Consider the following 21,316-nt stretch of genomic DNA (forward strand, 5'->3'; position numbering starts at 1 on the left):
CAACTCAGGTTGCCAATGCCCATGCTGTGCTGCTTCCCACAGGTGGCTCTGTGTTTATGCTCAGGGGCAGGAGAAGGAAGTGGCATCAGCCAGCTTCTTTGTTCCCAGAGGCCTGCCCGTAAATGATGCCTCTCAGGGACTTTCTCTGAGAAGAGCAAATAATCTCCCTACTGTGTGCCATAGGTGCTCTTCAGATCCCTGTTTCTCTATGCTGCCTGCCCCCAGGTTTTTTGCCTGCCTTCTCTGCCAGGAACAGAGGAGTGCCCTCTGCGCTCTATCCCAGCCAAGCCTGCCAACCTTTAAAACCCCATGCTTTAAGCCTCACTGGTTGCAAGAACTCACAAAATTCAGCCCCTATCATTTTCTAAGCCAATGACTTTGGGGAAATATTCTCCTAGTGTATTCCCCTATGTACTCCACTGTCCCTCACCCTTCTGCTTGACCGTGGCTCCCTCAGCAGCACCCATGATCCATTTTTCCCCTAAACTGCATCTCTGCACTTTCTACCTTCTTCAGTGTGGCCTCTTCACTCCCTTTAGTTATGGAGTTTGTTCTGTCAGTCTTCAGGTTGATTTATGGCATATTTAGGATTATTTGATAGTTATCTAATTGTGTTTGTAGGACAAGACGAGCCTAGGGTCCTCCTGCTCTGCAGCCATGTTCGTTTCTGCTAATCAAATCTTAGTTAATATTTAGTATTATTGTTTATTTTTTATCAAATTTGTTTTTCTAAAAAAACTTTTTGACTTATAAAATTATGTACATAAGCAGACATGTATCTAAGACATTTGCATGTAAAATAGTATAAACATATAGTTGTTAAACTTCCTTCATAAAATAAAATTAGGATTATTCTTATTGCTTCCTTTAAAGGTTTTACAAGTCTGAATATTTGAAAGGACTGACAAAACTCCACAGAGTAGACTCATATAAGGCTTTTATTTAAATGCAAAAGATACCATGCAGTTAAAAAAAAAAAAAAAAGAAAGAAAGAAAGAAACAAAAGCATAAACAGGCATAGAGAGGGCACAGGTGACATTCAGCCACAAGCACCCCTAGGATCTTTAGACAATGGCATACTTTGTCTCCAGAAGATTGAACTACCAAGATGCATGTTTTTTTGCCCCTCTGATCACATAGTCCATCCCAGCTATCTAACCAGTACCAAATGAAAACCATCAGTTAAAATCCTGTTTGGGGATTACCAGGTGATTTTCAGACTTTAAGCAGCACGTCATAAATCCCACTTTTCATTTCCTGGCTAACAGTTAGGGTTAGACATGCATGTATCCCAGTACTTTTTCAGCTATAATCTAGCTATACCACATAGGTCATGACAATTTAAATTCTAAAATAGGGCAAAATTATGATGATAGTTTGCATTTGTATAAACTACAATTAGTTTATCAAAGTGCTTTAATATGCATTACCTTATTTGAACTTTATGGGAATTCTGTGAGCTATACAGGAAAATTGTTATTAATCTGGATTTTATAGCTGCAATTCTGAGACTCAAGAGGTTAAGTGATTGGCCCAGTTTACATGTCTTTTGTGGTGGTAGAGTAAGGTACAGAAGACAGACCTTAACAATTTGTATTCTACAATGTTTTTTAGTATTTCATGCCAAAAATAGAAAGAACTATTCACTTCTTGTAAAATAAGGTAGGAATGAATATATATATATATATATATATATATATATATATATATATATGTATATATATGACTACTACTTATTTTTCTCTCAAGCATAGCTTTTTGTGTTCTAGAGAAATTAGTATAACAAATGCTTTCTGTATATTTTTCCTTTAATGAGTTTAGATTTCTTAAATCCTTTTTTTTTTTAATTTATAACCAAGTTAATTAACATATAGTGTAATAATGATTTCAGGAATAGAATTCATTGATTCATCACTTACACATAACAGCCAGTGCTCAACCCAACACATGTCCTTAAGGCCTCTCACCCATTTAGCCCATCCCCCCACCCAGCACCCCTCCAGCAACCCTGTTCATCCTCCATATTTAAGAGTCTCTTATGGTTTGTCTCCCTCTCTGTTGTTGTATTATTTTTGCTTTCCTTCCCTTATGTTCATCTGTTTTGTACCTTAAATTCCATGTATGAGTGAAGTCATATGATATTTGTCTTTCTCTGACTGATTTCCCTTAGAATAATATACTCTAGTTCCGTCCAAGTTGATGTAAATGGCAAGATTTCATTCTTTTTGGTCACTGAGAGATATTCCATTGTCTATAGATACCATATCTTCTTTATCCATCATCAGTCGATGCATATTTTGGTTCTTTCCATACTTTGGCTATTGTCGATAGTGCTGCTGTAAACATTGGGGTGCATGTGCCCCTTCGAATCAGTATTTTTGTATCCTTTGGATACAGATACCTAGTAGTGCAATTGCTGGGTTGTAGGGTAGTTCTATTTTTAACTTTTTGAGGAACCTGCATACTGTTTCCCAGAGGGGCTGCGCCAGTTTGCATTCCCACCAGCAGTGCAAAAGGGTTCCTCTTTCTCCACATCGTCGCCAACATCTGTTGTGGCCTGAATTGTTAATTTTAGCCATTCTGACAGGTGTGAGGTGGTATCTCATTGTGGTTTTGATTTGTGTTTTCCTGTTAATGAGTGATGCTGAGCATCTTTTCATGTGTCTGTTAGCCATCTGGATGTCTTTTTTGGGAAAGTGCCTGTTCGTGTCTTTTGTCCATTTCTTCACTGGATTGTTTGTTTTCTGGGTGTTGAGTTTGAGAAGTTCTTTATAGATTTTGGATACTAACCCTTTATCTGATATGCCCTTTGCAAATATCTTCTCCCATTCTGTTGGCTGCCTTTTAGTTTTGCTGATTGTTCCCTTCACTGTGCAGAAGCTTTTTACCTTGATGAGGTCCCAATACTTCATTTTGCTTTTGTTTCCCTTGCCTCCAGAGACCTGTCAAGTAAAAAGTTGCTGTGGCCAAGGTCAAAGAGGTTGTTACCTGTTTTCTCCTCTAGGATTTTGATGGCTTCCTATCTCACGTTTAGGTCTTTTGTCCGTTTTGAATTTATTTTTGTGTGTGGTGTAAGACAGTGGTCTCGGTTCATTCTTTTTTTTTTTTTTTTTTTTTTAATTTTTTTTTTTTCAACGTTTATTTTTTTTGGGGACAGAGAGAGACAGAGCATGAATGGGGGAGGGGCAGAGAGAGAGGGAGACACAGAATCGGAAACAGGCTCCAGGCTCTGAGCCATCAGCCCAGAGCCTGACGCGGGGCTCGAACTCACGACCGCGAGATCGTGACCTGGCTGAAGTCGGACGCCCAACCAACTGCGCCACCCAGACGCCCCTTTTTTTTTTTTTTTTCAATTTTTTTTTTTTTCGGTTCATTCTTTTGCATGTGGCTGTCCAGTTTTCCCAACAGCACTTGCTGAAGAGACTGTCTTTTTTCCATTGGATATCCCTTCTTGCTTTTTCAAAGATTAGTTGGCCATATGTTTGTGGATCCATCTCTGGGTTCTGGGTTCTGTTCCATTGATCTGTGTGTCTGTTTTTGTGCCAATACCACAGTCTTGATGATTACAGCTTTGTGAAATAGCTTGAAGTCTGGAAATGTGATGCCTCCAGCTTTGGTTTCCTTTTTCAGGATTGCTTTGCCTATTTGAGGTCTTTTCTGATTCCATACAAATTTTAGGATTGTTTGTTCTACCACTGGGAAGAATGCTGGTGTGATTTTGATAGGGATTGCTCCTTTTAATGACTGAAAAAAAAATTCTTAAGACCAGTGGAGGAATTTTTTTCTTTGATTTATGTAGAAGAGAGATTTCTATTTCAAATGAGATAGTATATATTTGGAAGAGTTCATAAAATTATTATTCTAAGAATTCCACACATGAATATTAAATTGGATATGAGGGACCTAAGTTAAATGTCAAGATATAATTGTACCATTTACTCTTTATTTCCTCCTTTTATGCTCTTTTATTCATTTATGACTTTTACTTGTCTACTATATGCCAGGCACTGTGCTATCTCCTTAGATTTTAAAAAATAGTAAAATGTGATTTTTGCCTTTAATGATCTTATATTCCATACTTTTTTTTTTATAAATTCACATTTCCACAAGCGAGTAAGTGTTAGTAACATACAAAGTATTATGTAATTTGCAGACTGGCATTATAGGGCCTTTTGACTAGAAGTTAAGGAAGACTTGAAATGTGGAGATTTTGACCTATGTCTTGAAGATGATTGAGGAATGTTTCAGAAAAAGAGGAGGAAGTCTAGGCCAGTCAAACATGTAAGAAAATAGACAATGATGTGTTTCAAGAAACAGTGAATTTGTGCTCTGTTGTATTTGAAACATAAATTATGTGAAGGGAATTGGTAAAATATGGGACTTTTTGAGGCCAGGTGATGACTAACCTTTATGCCATGTAGAGGAGTTGATTGTGTGCCCACAGAAGTAAGTAGGAAATTCAGAAAATGTTATTAAACATGAATTTTTGCCACTGGATACCATTTATTTGCAGAGAAGATGCATTATAGAGGATGCATTAAGGAGGAGACCCACAGTGAAGCCTTCACTTTGGAAAGTAGTGGAATAGTTGTGGGAAGTAATGATGGGGCCAAAGGTTGGGCCATGAAGTGGAAATGGAATACAATTGAAAGATAATTTTAGAATTAGAATCATTAGGAAAATTAGAATCAGGAGACCATCTATTTAGGGTTTTGGTCTTTGAAGATTGGCCAACCACTTCCTTGTTGTTGGACGTGAGATAGCTGAGACAGTCTTGTTATCAAGTGAATTGCATTAGGCCTACATTACTAGTTAGTGACAGAACTGGGTTCGTGACTCTAGGGTTTTCCATATTGCACCCTATTCTGATTGTGTCTCTAACCAATAGTTTTTTTTTTCTTAATCATGCCATAACCTTGCATTTGTTTATCGTTTATAGTGTACTTAATGTACATTATCTATTTTGTCTTGTTCAGCAACCTATGAAATAAATAGAATAAGCATTATTATCCTCTATCTGAAGGTAAGAAAACCAAATCAGTGTGGGTGCTATGCTTGTTTAGAATGTATCCAGTTTTATCATTGCTACCTAAATATCTTACTCCTTAAGTTTTTCCTTTCAAAATATATAGAATGTAGGAGTGCCTGGGAGGCTCAGTCAGTTAAGCGTCCTACTTTGGCTCAGGTCATGATCTCATGGTTCATGGGTTCAAGCCCCGCTTCAGGCTCTGTGCTGACAGATCAGAGCCTGGAGCCTGCTTCGGATTCTCTGTCTCATCTCTCTGCCCCTCCCCCACTCATGCTCTGTCTCTATGTCTCTCAAAAATAAACATAAAAAAATTTTCTTAAATGAATAGACATTTTAAAAAATTAAAGTATATAGCATGTTATAACTGGTAGATTCATTTATTAATACATTTATTAGTTGCTGTCCTGAAATTATATCTAAACTTAAAGTAGATTTTAAATGTGTTGGTTTAAGGTGGTCTTGGTTTTAGCTTTGTTGTTTGGTGATCCATTTTGCAAGTAGAAAGGTCTGTTTCATGTCTGATAAATTCAGATTTTTATAAATTGGATTTATTTTTTATTAAAAAAAATCTTTTAATGTTAATTTTTGAGAGAGAGAGAGACAGAGCATGAGCGGGGGAGGGAGACACAGAATCCGAGGCAAGCTCCAGGCTCCAAACTGCCAGCAAAGAGCCCAATGTGGGGCTCAAACCCACCAACCATGAGATCATGACCTGAGCCGAAGTCGGACGCTTAACCGACTGAGCCACCCAGGCGCCTCATAAATTGGATTTATTTAAAAATAAAAACATTTCCCTAAAATGCTTAATTTTATATTCTTGAGACCACTTTTTGTAGACAGTTTCTGTTTAAATACCAGTTTCATGTTTAATTTGTGAATCCTTGGGCAAGTTGGTAAATCTCTGTCAACTTCACTCTCTTGACTTTAGTTTGATAGAATAGTCTCAATAGTACTTAATTCACAGAGAGAGTTAATTATATTAGTGAGATGATTGCAAAGAATTTAGGACAGTTCCTGGTATATAATGATTATCTGATACATTTTAGCTATTATTAGATTTTTATTTCCTATTGTTTTATGCCAATCAGAATGTAATTATAAATACTGTTAGCCAAAAGTAAATCAGTTAACATTTATTATGAATTTTCCATCAAATAGTTTTTTTAGGTTCAACAGCACTAATATGATTTATATTTAATACCTACATAAACTATAATTAACAAATAAATATGGTCAGTTCCTATACTAAAGTAGTTTTGTTCCTAAAAATGTATTTTTTTTTTACATAACCCAGGTGTTTTGTATTCATACTTAGTGCTTAATTGGTAGGGTATTAAAAATATTTTTTATCTTGTTTCAGAAAGTCTCTCTATCCTAATACCTTTTTCTATGGGGAGTCAAGATACTGAAACTTGATAGTAACAGAACATTCAATAAACTTGTTATTTTTGTCCTTTGCCACTAAATTTCTGAAAACATTAATAACTATTATACTATCTCAAGACAAATATTTGAATTCATTATGTTCGGTGGCTCTATAATACATCTGGTGTTTAAGGAATGATTAAGGCACTGAAGCTTTGGTTCATTTTTATAGAAAAGCCAATCAGTGATACTTCTTCAACTCTATAAATTCCAGAAATTACCATAGCTATATTCTACTTAATACTGTCATTCTTGTTAGGTAATTTATTAAGATGATAAAGTACTTTTTCATGAAATATGAATCATTTGAGTATGAAATATAATTTTTCCAAATAAAGTAGTAATAACTCTCACTTTATACCCTTGCCCTTTAGTGATATTTTTCCTTTTCACTCTCTTCCACATGCATTTTATTAGTAATAAAGGGCTCTTTTAGTATCTACCTCTTAGATCCATTTTTAGGTGCACAAGAGTTAGTACTGATTTTATCATATTTGGATTTCTTTTCTAATACTTTTAATTATTTATGGTCTGTGAAAAGTGTTTATTAATTTAATTTCTATTTTAGGCAAGCCAAGTTAGATCTGAGAAGTGCAGCAGCAAAAGTGGATGAGTTAACCAAAGTAACTGAAGATCTTCAAGGACAGATGCAAAAGAAGGTATTTGCCTCTTTTTAGGGCAATTGGTAGCCTATAGCTTAGTTTTCTATGAATTTTGTTATTAAACTATTTTGGATTAGGTACTGAAAACAATTGCTGGAAAATGAATTAAAAATCATTTTGAGCGGTGCCTGAGTGGCTCAGGCGGTTGGGCGTCTGACTTTGGCTCAGGGAATGATCTCACGATCTGTGGGTTTGAGCTCCACATCGGACTCTGTGCTGACAGCTTAGAGCCTGGAGCTGCTTCGGGTTTGTGTCTCCCTCTCTCTCTGTCCCTCTCCTGCTTGCACGCTCTTTCTCTCTCTCTCTCTTTCAAAAATAAACATTAAAAAAAATTCTGTTGCCCTAAATATGAAATATGAAATTAGGAAGCTAAAGTATAATTTTGGAGATAACTTCTTTCCATTTACTTTATCCTGAGTTAATAAAACAGTAATCATTCATAAACATATCATTACTAAAAGACATATTAATGCAAGATCAAATTTGATTAATTGGGAATATGTAAATGAAGAGAAGCATTTAATACTACATTTTGTATTATTTTTAGAAATACTTATTGGCATAACAAATTGTGTTTTTTTATGTGTAATAAGGACATTTCACGAGAGTCAAGGTATGGTCAGGCTTTAGATTTAGATGGGTCTAATTATTAAAAAGTCTAGCTCTGGTACTTACTAGCTGTGTAACTTCTCTAAGCCTTATTTCTTAATCTGTAAAAGTTGCTTACATATTTCTAGTAATGGTAGATTCATGAAAGACTTGCAAAACTTCCCATAGATAACAGTTATGAAAATTGGATACATTCTTTCAAACACTGGAACATGTCCCAAAACAGAAAGACAGTGAAAGAGGTGTGAATTATAAGTTTTTTAATTTCTGACCTGAGAGTTTCACCAATCCCCATAGTTGTGACTTGAGAAAACAACAGGTTTATATGGACTTAAAATGGCCAAAATCAATGTTTAAGGCTGGAAAAGCAGTTGAAAATTTGAAGAAAAATTATTAGCAGCGAAAGAAACACAAAAAAGAGAGAGACCTAAATTCTGAGTACAAACTCTGACCAAATCCGTGTCTAACAGCCAAACTATGCATAGTGGAGTGGGAGAGGGAGTCCAGTGAAGAAGTAGGCAGTAGACCTGAAAGCAATCTACTCTTGAAAGATAGAGCTGTATGGAACTAGATATTTGAGTTTGCTGCTTTCTGTAATTGAGTGCATTTCTGAAATGTGTGCTATTCAGGCAACAGAAAGCTGAAGAATTAATGTTTGAAGTATCAAAGGACAGAGCCCAGAGCAGCTAGAAATTACAGAGGAATCTATAACAGCAACAAAATCATGAAGAGAATGAGTCCTTCCTCTGCCCAAACTTGACAGATCCTCATATTAGGCAGGTACAGGAGAATTTCTAGGAAGCCTAGTTCAAAAACAAACAGTGGAAAGAAATAAGTGATCAGAGTTGGCAGCTGCTCCTACCATAGGGGAAACATTTCAGAGTTTGCACCTAAGCAATATAATTGCCTACTCACAAAAAAGCCAGTAATGCTCAACAAAATAGAATCCAATGTATTATCTATATTATCCAGTTTTCAACCAAAACTTCCTTGACAGGAAAGTGTGACTGACAGAGTTGGGGTCGGGGAAACAGTCCATAGAAACTCACTCTTAGCAGGCCCAGCTCTTAGATTCAGCAGGCAAAGACTTCAAATAATCTGTTATAAATGTGTTCAAAGAATTAAATTACAGTAAAATAAGGTTTCAGTGAAGGAGCAGAAAGAGATTTTTTACTGAGAAATAGAAAATAATTTTAAAAATAGAAATCTTGGAGTTTAGGGGTGCCAGGATGGCTCACTTGGTTAAGCGTCCAATTCTTGGTTTTGGCTCAGGTCATGATCTCATGGTTTCATGAGTCTGAGCCCCGCATCAGGCTCTACACCTGCTTGGGATTCTCTGTCTCCCTCTCCTTCCGCCTCTCCCTGACTCATGCTGTCTCTGTCTCTCTCAAAATAAATAAGCTTAAAAAAAAAAAAAAAAAAAAAAAAAAAAAACGACATTCCGGAGATCAAAAGTATAACAACCAAAATAAAAATTTTATTAGATGGTTCAAGAATAGATTGGGAAAAGCAGAAGAAATAAGCAATGAACTTGAAGAAAGATCAACATAAATTTTCCTGTCCAAAAAACAGAATTTAAAACGTGGAAGAAAAGTGAACAAGTCCTCAGAGATCTATGTGAAAATATGAAGCAAGCCAACAAGAGTGTAATTGGAATTGTGGAAGGGAGGGAAACAGAAAAGATATCTAAAGAAATAATAGCTGAAAACTTCCAAAATTTGGTGGTAAACAGGTAAGATAAACACAAAGAAAATTACTCCTAGACACATCATGACAACGCTGACAACCATTTATAAAGCTAAAACTTGAAAGCAGCAACAGAAGAATGGCATGAACATGGGAACAGTGATAAGAGTAATGGCTGCCTTCTAATTAAGAAATGTGGAAGCAGAAGGAGTTCAAGATGGCAGAGTAGCATGGAAGCTCTCATCTTGTCTCGAGGGTGAAACACAAATACATCACCACCAAGCCATTTTGCACATCTAGGAAACTGATGTTTCCTAGGTTTAACACAACAATCTGCATAACTGGAGCCACAGAACTCGACAGGTATGTGGTGTGGAGGGGTAGACTGAGGGAAAGAACAGCCACAAAGGGTAGGAAGCTGTTTTTGCAGAGGACAGGGAAAGGCAGGGGAGAGTGTGGCGCCTAGGGAGAGCGCAGGAAAAGTACTCCCCCTGAAAGTAGCTGGAGAGAAAGACAAAGAGTGAAAACTCTCACAAGGGGCTGAATAAGAAATCTGTTCCCCAAAATGACTTATGGGGAGAAAGGAGAGGGTTTCAATACCATTACGATTCTATAAACATTAGAGCACAAAGTCTGAAATTCCAGAGCCCAGTGCTGGGCGGTGGTCTGGTGAGGAAAAAGGGCAAATCCCCAGAAGAAGGCAATGGGGTCTGAGGGGTCCATGTGCTACACAGAGCGAAGTGGTTCCCTGCTTGGAGAGCATTAGATAGGGTCCATACAGCCTCCCCACAGGCAAAAGTCCCAGCGGACCCCGGAGAGCAGCCACCTTTGCTGGTATTGAGACAGACACCAGAGTGCAGTGAAACCTGGTACCAGCTGTGTGTTTGAATTACCACAATCTCAGAACCTCTCCTGCTGCGCAATAACACAATTGTTTTCTCAGGCAAGCTGGTGCCCAGCCATTGATCAGTGAGACACTGCCTGAGAGAGTTGAAGCAGGTCCAAGCCCCAGGGTTCTCTGAAGTGAGGGATTTTAAAATGCAGCCATGTCTGCGATAAAACTATGGAGGGAGGTGCTGCCTGGCAGGCTGACAATTTGGACACAGACAGGATAAAGGCACAGAGTAGACAGAGACCTAAGACAAAGGAGGGGTACTTGATCATAGGTTGGTTAGAATGCAGAGTTCCTGTGCCAGACTAGGAAGCTAGGTGAAGCCATTTCCACCATTCCTGTATACATGCATGTGTGCATACTAGCCACACTGATCCACCCCATTAAGTTAAGCGGCTCCACCTAGTGGAGAATGGAGCCGTTACACTAAGCCCCGCCCAGCTATGCCCTCCCAACACATATCCTAGAAGACCAGCACAAGTCTCTGAATGCTTTATAGAGTGTTTCATAGTTCTAGAGGAAACTGGATGTAACTTCATTCAGGTTTCATTCTGTTTGCTGGTTCATATACTTGTTTGTTTTCTTCTGTCTTTGTTTAAATTGGTTTTTTTCTTTGTTTTTTTCCTCCTTTTCCTTTTCTCGCATACAGTAAGAGAAAATTTTATTTTTATTTTATTTTTTCTTAAAACAATTTAATTTTTTATTTTATTGTAAATTTTCTATTTCACTTTATTTCATTTTCTTCTATTTTATTTACATTTTTTTAATTTCTAAATTTTATCTTACCTTTTTTTTTTTCTCTCTTAAATTTTTTTTCTATAGTCTTTCACGCTTCTTTCCAGAAGCAGACCAAACATACCTAGGATTTAGCTTCCTTTATTTGACTTTTTGTTTTGTTTTTAATTTTTTAATTTTTATTTTTTATTTCGTTAATTTTTTCTTCCTCCAAAATGACCAAATGAAGGAATTCACCACAAAAGAAAGAACAGGAAAAAATGATAGCCCGGGGCTTAATCAATACAGATATAAGCAAGATGTCTGAACTAGAATTTAGAACCACAATAACAGGAAGGCTAGCTGGGGTTTAAAAAGCATTGAATCCTATCAATGGGGGAAAAAAATAAGTAAAATCTAGTCAGGATGAAATAAAAATGCTACAACAAAGATGCAGTCTCTAATGGATGCCACAGTGGCAAGGATGGACAAGCAGAGCAGCAAATCAGTGATACAGAAGACAGAATTATGGAGAATAATGAAGCAGAAAAATAGAGGGGAACAAAGGCAAGAGAGAACGATGCAGGACTTCGAGAATTTAGTGACTTATTAAAAAGGAATAACATCCAAATCATAGGAGTCCCAGAAGATGAAGAGAGAGAAAAGGGACAGAGGGTTATGTGAGCACATTACCGTGGAAAACTTGCCTAATCTGGGATAGGACATAGACATCAAAATCCAAGAAGCACAAAAAACTCCCATTAGATTCAACAGAAACCAATCATCACCAAGGCATATCTTAGTCAAAGTCATAAGATAAACAGACAAGGAAAGAATTATGAAAGCAGAGAGGGGAAAAAAAGTCGTTAGCCTATAAGGGAAGACAGATTAGATTCACAGCAGACCTATCCACAGAAACTTGGCAGGCCAGAAAGGAGTGGCAGGATATATTCAATATGCTGAATCAGAAAATTATGCAGCCAAGAAATCTTTGTCCAGAAAGGCCATCATTCAAAATAGGAGGGATAAAGAGTTTCCCAGACAAAAACTGAAGGAGTTTGTGACCACTAAACCACTAAATTTTAAGGGGGAGTCTTTGAGTGGAGAAAAGATGAACCAAAACAAAAAAGATCAAAAGCAACAAAGACTACAAAGGATCAGAGAGTATCACCAGAAACTCCCAACTTCACAGGAAACATAATGGCACCAAATTCATATCTTTTTGTACTCACTCTTAATGTCAATGGACTAAATGCTTCAATCAAAAGACATAGGGTATCAAAATGGATAAGAAAACAAGACACATCTATATAGATAAGAAAACAAGACACATGTATATTTCAATACAGATTGAAAGTGGGGATGGTGAACCATCTGTCATGCTAATGGTCGCCAAAAGAAAGCTGGAGTAGCCATACTTAGACAAACTAGATTTTAAAATAAAGACTGTAACAAAGAGATGAAGAAGAGCTTTATATCATAAGAGGTCTATCCACCAAGAAGATCTAACAGTTGTAAACATTTATGCTCCAAAGGTGAAAGCACCCAAATATATAACTCAGTTAATCACAAACATAAACTCATTGATAATAATACCATAAATTGTAGGGGACTTCAACACCCACTTACAACAATGGACAGATCATCTAAGCAGAAAATCAACAAAGAGACAATGGCTTTGAATGACTGGACCAGATGGACTTAACAGATATATTCAGAATAATTCATCCTAAATCAGCAGAATACCATTATTCTCGAGTGCACGTGGAATATTCTCCAAACTAGATCACATAGTAGAGCACAAATCAGCCCTCAACAAGTTCAAAAAGATCAAGATCATACCTTGCATATTTTCAGACCACAACACTATAAAACTTGAAATCAACCACAAGAAAAAATTTGGAAAGACCACGCATACTTGGAGATTAGAGAAATCCAACTACAGAATGAATGGGTTAACCAAGAAATAAAGAGGAAATTAAAAAGTATCTGGAGGCCAATAAAAATGAAAACACAAAAGCCCTGGGTTGCAGGAAAGGCAGTCATAAGAGGGAAGTATACAGTAATCCAGGCCTTCCTAAAAGGAAGGAAGGTCTCAAATACACAGCCTAACCTTACACCTTAAAGACCTGGGAAGAGAACTGCAAATAAAACCCAAAACCAGCAGAAGAAGAAAAATAATAAAGGTTAGAGCAGAAATCAGTGATATCAAAATCAAAGAAACAGTAGAACAGATCAGTGAAACCAGGAGCTGATTCTTTGAAAGAATCACAAAATTGATAAAACCCTAACCAGATTGATCAAAATGAAAAAGCAAAGGACCCAAGTAAATAAAATCATGAATGAAAGAGGAGAGATCACAACCAACACCACAGAAATACAATAATATGCGACTATTATGAGCAATTATATGCCAACAAACTGGTCAATCTGGAAGAAATGGACAAAGTCCTACAAACCTGTAACTACCAAAACTGAAACAGGAAGAAATGGAAGATTTGAACAGACCCATAACCAGTAAAGGAATGAAATCAGTAATTAAAAATCTCCCAACAAATAGTCTTGGGCTGGATGGCTTTCCAGGGGAATTCTACCAAACATTTAAAGAAGAGTTAACACTGATTGTTTTAAAGCTGCTCCAAAATATAGAAATGGAAGGAAAACTTCCAAACTCCTTCCACAAGGCCAGAATTACCTTGATTCCAAAACCAGATAAAGACCCCACTAAAAAGGAGAACTACAGGCCAATTCCTCTGATGAACATGGATGCAAAAATTCTCAACAAGATACTAGTCAACTGGATCCAACAACACATTAAAAGAATTATTCACTACGATCACTGGGATTTATTCCTGAGATCCAGGGCTGGTTCAAAATCTGCAAATCAGTCAGTGTGCTAAATCATATTAATAAAACAAAGGATAGGAAACACATGATCCTCTCAATAGTGAAAAAAAAAACTATTTGACAAAATGCAGCCTCATTTTTTGATAAAAACCCTCAAAGTAGGGATTTAAGGATCATACTTCAAGATCATAAAAGCCATATATGAAAAACCCACTGCTAATACCATCCTCAATTGGGAAAAACTGAGACTTTCCCCCTAAGGTCAGGAACATGACAAGGATGTCCACTCTCACCACTGTTATTTAATATAGTGTTGGAAGTCCTAGCCTCAGCAGTTAGACAACACAAAATAATAAAAGGCATCCAAATAGGCAGGGAGGAAGTCAAATTTCACTCTTCATAGATAGTGTGATACTCTATGTGGAAAACCCAAAAGACTCCACCAAAAAACTGCTAGAACTGAGCCAGGAATTCAGCAAAGTCCCAGTATATAAATTCAATGTACGGAAATTGCTTGCATGAAGCAGCAGAACAAGAAGTCAAGGGATCGATCCCATTTACAATTGCACGAAAAACCATAAAATACCTAGGAATAAACCTAATCAAAGAGGTGAAAAATCTATACACTGAAAACTATGGAGAGGTTATGGAAGAAATGGAAGAAGACACAGAACAGTGGAAAAACATTCCATGCTCATGGATTGGAAGAACAAATATTGTTAAAATGTTGATTTTGTCTAAGCAATCTACACGTGCAATGTAATCCCTATCAAAATCACACCAGCATTCTTCCCAGTGGTAGAACAAACAATCCTAAAATTTGTATGGAATCAGAAAAGACCTCAAATAGGCAAAGCAATCCTGAAAAAGGAAACCAAAGCTGGAGGCATCACATTTCCAGACTTCAAGCTATTTCACAAAGCTGTAATCATCAAGACTGTGGTATTGGCACAAAAACAGACACACAGATCAATGGAACAGAACCCAGAACCCAGAGATGGATCCACAAACATATGGCCAACTAATCTTTGAAAAAGCAGGAAGGGATATCCAATGGAAAAAAGACAGTCTCTTCAGCAAGTGCTGTTGGGAAAACTGGACAGCCACATGCAAAAGAATGAACCGAAAAAAAAAAAATTAAAAAAAAAAAAAAAAGGGGCGTCTGGGTGGCGCAGTTGGTTGGGCGTCCGACTTCAGCCAGGTCACGATCTCGCGGTCGTGAGTTCGAGCCCCGCGTCAGGCTCTGGGCTGATGGCTCAGAGCCTGGAGCCTGTTTCCGATTCTGTGTCTCCCTCTCTCTCTGCCCCTCCCCCATTCATGCTCTGTCTCTCTCTGTCCCCAAAAAAAATAAACGTTGAAAAAAAAAAAATTAAAAAAAAAAAAAAAAAAAAAAAGAATGAACCGAGACCACTGTCTTACACCACACACAAAAATAAATTCAAAACGGACAAAAGACCTAAACGTGAGATAGGAAGCCATCAAAATCCTAGAGGAGAAAACAGGTAACAACCTCTTTGACCTTGGCCACAGCAACTTTTTACTTGACAGGTCTCTGGAGGCAAGGGAAACAAAAGCAAAATGAAGTATTGGGACCTCATCAAGGTAAAAAGCTTCTGCACAGTGAAGGGAACAATCAGCAAAACTAAAAGGCAGCCAACAGAATGGGAGAAGATATTTGCAAAGGGCATATCAGATAAAGGGTTAGTATCCAAAATCTATAAAGAACTTCTCAAACTCAACACCCAGAAAACAAACAATCCAGTGAAGAAATGGACAAAAGACACGAACAGGCACTTTCCCAAAAAAGACATCCAGATGGCTAACAGACACATGAAAAGATGCTCAGCATCACTCATTAACAGGAAAACACAAATCAAAACCACAATGAGATACCACCTCACACCTGTCAGAATGGCTAAAATTAACAATTCAGGCCACAACAGATGTTGGCGACGATGTGGAGAAAGAGGAACCCTTTTGCACTGCTGGTGGGAATGCAAACTGGCGCAGCCCCTCTGGGAAACAGTATGCAGGTTCCTCAAAAAGTTAAAAATAGAACTACCCTACAACCCAGCAATTGCACTACTAGGTATCTGTATCCAAAGGATACAAAAATACTGATTCGAAGGGGCACATGCACCCCAATGTTTACAGCAGCACTATCGACAATAGCCAAAGTATGGAAAGAACCAAAATATGCATCGACTGATGATGGATAAAGAAGATATGGTATCTATAGACAATGGAATATCTCTCAGTGACCAAAAAGAATGAAATCTTGCCATTTACATCAACTTGGACGGAACTAGAGTATATTATTCTAAGGGAAATCAGTCAGAGAAAGACAAATATCATATGACTTCACTCATACATGGAATTTAAGGTACAAAACAGATGAACATAAGGGAAGGAAAGCAAAAATAATACAACAACAGAGAGGGAGACAAACCATAAGAGACTCTTAAATATGGAGGATGAACAGGGTTGCTGGAGGGGTGCTGGGTGGGGGGATGGGCTAAATGGGTGAGAGGCCTTAAGGACATGTGTTGGGTTGAGCACTGGCTGTTATGTGTAAGTGATGAATCAATGAATTCTATTCCTGAAATCATTATCACACTATATGTTAACTAACTTGGTTATAAATTTAAAAACATAGTAATAAAAACAATCTTGGAAGCAGAGAACATTGGAAGAATATGTGAAGTGCTAGAGGAAAAAAAATGCTGTCTACGAATCCTGTGTCAAGTGAAACTGTGCTTTTAGAAATAAAGGGAAAATAAAAGCATTTTTAGATAAACAAAACAGAACTCGTCACTAGCAGAGCTATTCTTCAAAGCATAATGATGGTTAATTCTTTATGCTAAAAGGAAATGACACCAGATGGCAACTCAGATATAGGGAGAAAATAAGAGCAATAATAATTATAAATATGAGATAATATATGGACATATTTTTCTTTTCTCTAATACTTTTAAAAAATTGCTTTAAAGCAGAATTGAGCAGTATATGTGATGGATTTATAAAGTACACAGATGTAATATAACAATGGCACTAAAGACTAGGATGATACATGGAAATAAATACATTCCTGCAAGGTTCAAATGTTTTTTATGAGTTAAACATTAACTCTGAATAAATTGGGATAAGATAAAGATGCATGTTATAATCTCTAGAGCAACTACTAAAAAATAATTTAGAGATACAGGTAAAAGCCAATAGAATTAAAATGGTATGTAAAAAATGTTTAATACAACAGAACACAAGGAAGTATCAACAAGGGTTTTTTTTCAAGGTGGTGCCAATCAAACCGATTTATTTCAGAATGTTGCTATGTCAGAGAAGAAATATCCTGTGATTATAACAGGATGCTGTATAACCACGTTAAAAGAGCATATTCTAAAGGCTGATTATCTACATACAGTTCATGCTGTGTTTTGTTAGACTTACACTATAGAAGTAGATTGAAATATTGGTGAAACTTATAATGACTTTTGATTACTGTTTTTCTAATATAAAATTAATAGGTCTCTTCCCCCTTTTTTATTTAGTATATGTGTGATTTGTTTCTAAACTGTTATTGCTGATTTTCTTTTTTACTTGTTTAAAAATTCAACTTTATTATTTTTCTAGTTATAAGGGTAGTGCATGCTATTCATAAAAATGCAAATACCATAGAAATACACAAAGAAAAGCACAATTTATATACAAAATATGCAATAAAGAGATATACAAAATTACCCTGCAGTCAAATCCCTAGGAAGTAATAACTGGTAACAGATTATTTATAGCATAAAAACCTTTTTTCTGTGTGTGTGTGTGTGTGTGTGTGTGTGTGTGTGTGTGTACGCACGCACATACTTAAATTTTGTTTAATGTAAAATGAGTCATACCATAAATACTATGCTACAGAATTTTTTTAGTGAAACATATTTCATGGACAGCTCTCATATTTAAATGTTTATTAATGTTTCTTCTTTAATGTTTATTTTTAAGAGACAGCATGAGTGGGGGAGGGGCAGAGAGAGAGAGGGAATCACAGAATCTGAAACAGGCTCCAGGCCTTGAGCTGTCAGCACAAAGCCCAACATGGGGCTGAACTCGTGAACTGCAAGATCATGACCTGAGCTGAAAGTCAGTCTCTTAACCAACTGAACCACTCAGGTGCCCCTGTTATCCCTTCTTTAAACTTACATGATAAATTCTAGAAGTATAATACCTTTATAGACTGAATTCTTTTCTTTATGCTATATAATGATGTATTATATTTTCATATACTCAGGATTCCAATTTCTTTATTTTCTAGGAGGAGGAGATGTTGTCTGCCCAGGGAAGAGAGGAAGCATCAGATAGGCGTTTACAGCAGTTACAATCTAGTATAAAACAATTAGAAACAAGGTAAATTGTTAAATACATCTAGCTTTCTCTGTTACCTTCAAAAGGTATTCCACATTAGAATTTCAGTTTATGATATTTTCTAGAATATATATTTTATAGTGCTAAACAAACTATACTTGTAAGTTTGAAATCTGATTCACTGGACATTATTTATTTTAAAAAATCATGTTCAAAATATTGGTATATTTTGAATGTATATTCAAAGACCATTTCTGTCTTACCCTTTCCCCAGTCAGTCATCGCCAAGTTAAGTGAATCCCCAAATGAAAAATGTTCTTTCCATCTTAAAACAGAAAAAGTTGGGTAAAAATTATATAGAAAAACTAATTGGTAGAACCTACTTACTAAGTAGACACACAAGAGAAAAAAAAATACCCAAGAAATCATTATAGATGTTTGCCCTGGAACCTTCTGGAGGAGTAATTTCAGTTGTCGTTGAAGGTCTAGACTACTTTTTAAATGTATCTGTAGGTTGTTTTTAATTGCTATCTATTTCCTTAAGAGACTTGAAAATTGTCATTTGTAATCTATTAAAGATACAGTGACCACAGCCCATAAATTCACTTTATGGTTTATAAATGAAAAATCTACTCTGATTGGAATCTCATAAATAGCCTGCTAACGTGAGCACATTAAAAATCAAGATCTCCTTGGGGCGCCTGGGTGGCTCAGTCGGTTAAGCGTCAGACTTCGGCTCAGGTCATGATCTCACAGTTCGTGAGTTCGAGCCCCGCGTCGGGCTCTGTGCTGACAGCTCAGAGCTTGGAGCCTCCTTCAGCTTCTGTGCCTCCCTCTCTCTCTGCCCCTCCCCTGCTCATGCTCTGTCTCTCTCTGTCTCAAAAATAAATAAACATTAAAAAAAAAATTAAAAAAAAAAATCAAGATCTCCATTCTAGTCCATGGCTAATTTATTGTTTGTTCAGAAGAAAAATTAGTGTACTTAACCTTCTGTTTCCTGTGCTTCAAAATAGTAATAAAAATATTATTTTCTCATAGCAGGTTGAGAACTAATTGATTTTAACTACTAACTTGTGATGAAAGGAGTTATAATTTTATGTACGAGGGTCTTGGGTTTTTGTTTTTCAGTTATCTAAACTTTTCAGCAGTTGATTGATTTATTGTACTGCTGCTTTCCTGAACTTCTTTGTGTTAACCTTAGAGAAAAAAATTTGTGATTGTAGATTTTCATTTCTGTTATCTTAGTGGCTATTCTATGCTATGAAAAATGCTAGAGACTTGAGACAGTTAACTGAATAGTGAGTATCAATTCCTTTTGATTCTGATAGCATTGAATCATAAAGAACCTAGGTTTTGGGGGGTTTTATTTTTCATTTTTTTTTTTTCATTCAGCAGTGCTTTTGTTGTCTTTTTAATGTTGAGAGTTTGTGGTTTTTTGTTACTCTTGTTTTATTTTGTTTTGCTTTTAATATAAAGCTATAATATGATCTAACCAAATAGCTCTGTAAGAAGAGATCACTGCCTAAAGAAAATCTAAGGATATTTTTTAAAGTCCAATATTCAGCTAGCCACCTCTGAAAAGGAAATTGTTACATTGGCTTCCTTTTAGAGCTATTAAACTAATATTACTGTTAGAATAAAAACAATTACATATTTTAAACTTTAAAAATCTCTTGTATTTTACGTAGGAGAAAGCAAAGTTATTAGTATATTTGATATGTGTTTCTAAACAATATTTAGCTAGTATGTTTTAGGTGTAAATGTATCTTATTTAATGGAACTTGCAGTTAGAAAAGCTATGTTTTGGGGGCGCCTGGGTGACTCAGTCAGTTAAACGTCTGACTGTTGACTTCAGCTCAGGTCATCTCACAGTTTTTGAGATCAAGCTCCATGTTGGGCTCTGTGCTGACAGTATGGATCCTGCTTGGGATATTCTCTCTTTCTCTCTCTCTCAAAATAAATAAACAAACTTAAAAAAAAAAAAAAAAAAGAAAAGCTTTTTAATGGTCATCTTTGTTCCACAAAATCAAAGACATTTTTGCCTCAATAAATGCTTTTTGGCATTATTAAAATTATTATTTATTTTTAAAATTATTCTTTGTGATTCTTTCAAATGCCACAAACATCTGAGAAGCATTAAGCCATTTTCTTTGTCTTTCAAAGAAAGGATCCCCTCCATTCCCCTTTTTAGATGATTCATGGATCCTGGGAATTAATTACCTCCAGAGAATGACAGTTCTCTCTGGGAAATATTTTGCTGGTTTGTATATGCTCAGCTTGAATAAGGCAGAAGTTAAATGAGTTGAATTGCTCTAAGTTACCTCTTCATATTTTTAAATTTGATGTTTCTTTTAAAATGAGAATATGCAAATAGGACTACAAAACCTTCAGTTATGTGACTGGTGGAAAGTGAATTTCGTTCCAATCAGTGTTCAGCTTTTTATTTTCTATCCCTACTCTAAGCATAATAGAATACATAAATTCTTTAATTAAAGATGTTGAAATATGGTCTCGATTTTAAGTAGAATAGAAGGCCATGCATTGGAAATTAGTGAATATGTTGGATAAAATATGGAGGGCCTTGGAGATAGTCAAATTTGGATTTCATGTGATGTATTACAGATTCTTGAGTCAGGATTACATGATGAAATTAATATTTTATGAAGATTAATTTGATGATATTTTCAAAGTGAGGCTATTTGGCGACAGGAATATAAATTGTTGGAGGAGAAAGATTTTGAGATTTAGAGGCAAAGTTGCTTTGATTTCTGGTTGTAGTGTATTCTGTCTTTGTACCTTGGAGGAGTTAACCAACCTCACTTAGCTGTAGTTTCTTTAGGATTAAATGAGATAAGAATATATAGGGAACCTAGCACCATGCTTATTATTTTACTTTCTCAAATCTTCCCCTTCTTTCAGAGTAAAGTTAACTTCTTTCTAGAAAACTCACAATTCTTTTCACTTTCAACCTTTACCTTGTATAAGATTTAGGATTTAATAGAATGAACAAGTATTTGAAGGAGAACTAGTCTACTTATTAGACTAACAAATGATGAGAATTCTGAACAGTAAAAAATGGTTTTTGGATCTTAATTGTTT

General features: G+C 36.1%; 1 protein-coding gene across 3 annotated transcripts in view; it reads left to right on the forward strand.

Moving 5' to 3' along the window:
• The window catches only part of SCLT1 (sodium channel and clathrin linker 1), a 220,950-nt gene that overhangs the window by 94,555 nt on the left and 105,079 nt on the right, over window positions 1-21,316 (forward strand). For all 3 annotated transcript variants that reach the window (XR_006709835.1, XM_045467740.1, XM_045467749.1), the window contains 2 exons: window positions 7,023-7,113; window positions 18,168-18,259. Coding sequence is in view for 2 of the 3 variants with exons in the window: in XM_045467740.1 (XP_045323696.1) it covers window positions 7,023-7,113; window positions 18,168-18,259 (183 nt within the window). In the remaining variant the exon portion in view is untranslated. The remainder of the gene's footprint in view (window positions 1-7,022; window positions 7,114-18,167; window positions 18,260-21,316) is intronic.

Source organism: Leopardus geoffroyi, chromosome B1 (assembly GCF_018350155.1).
Source record: "Leopardus geoffroyi isolate Oge1 chromosome B1, O.geoffroyi_Oge1_pat1.0, whole genome shotgun sequence".
Lineage (NCBI taxonomy): Eukaryota > Metazoa > Chordata > Mammalia > Carnivora > Felidae > Leopardus > Leopardus geoffroyi.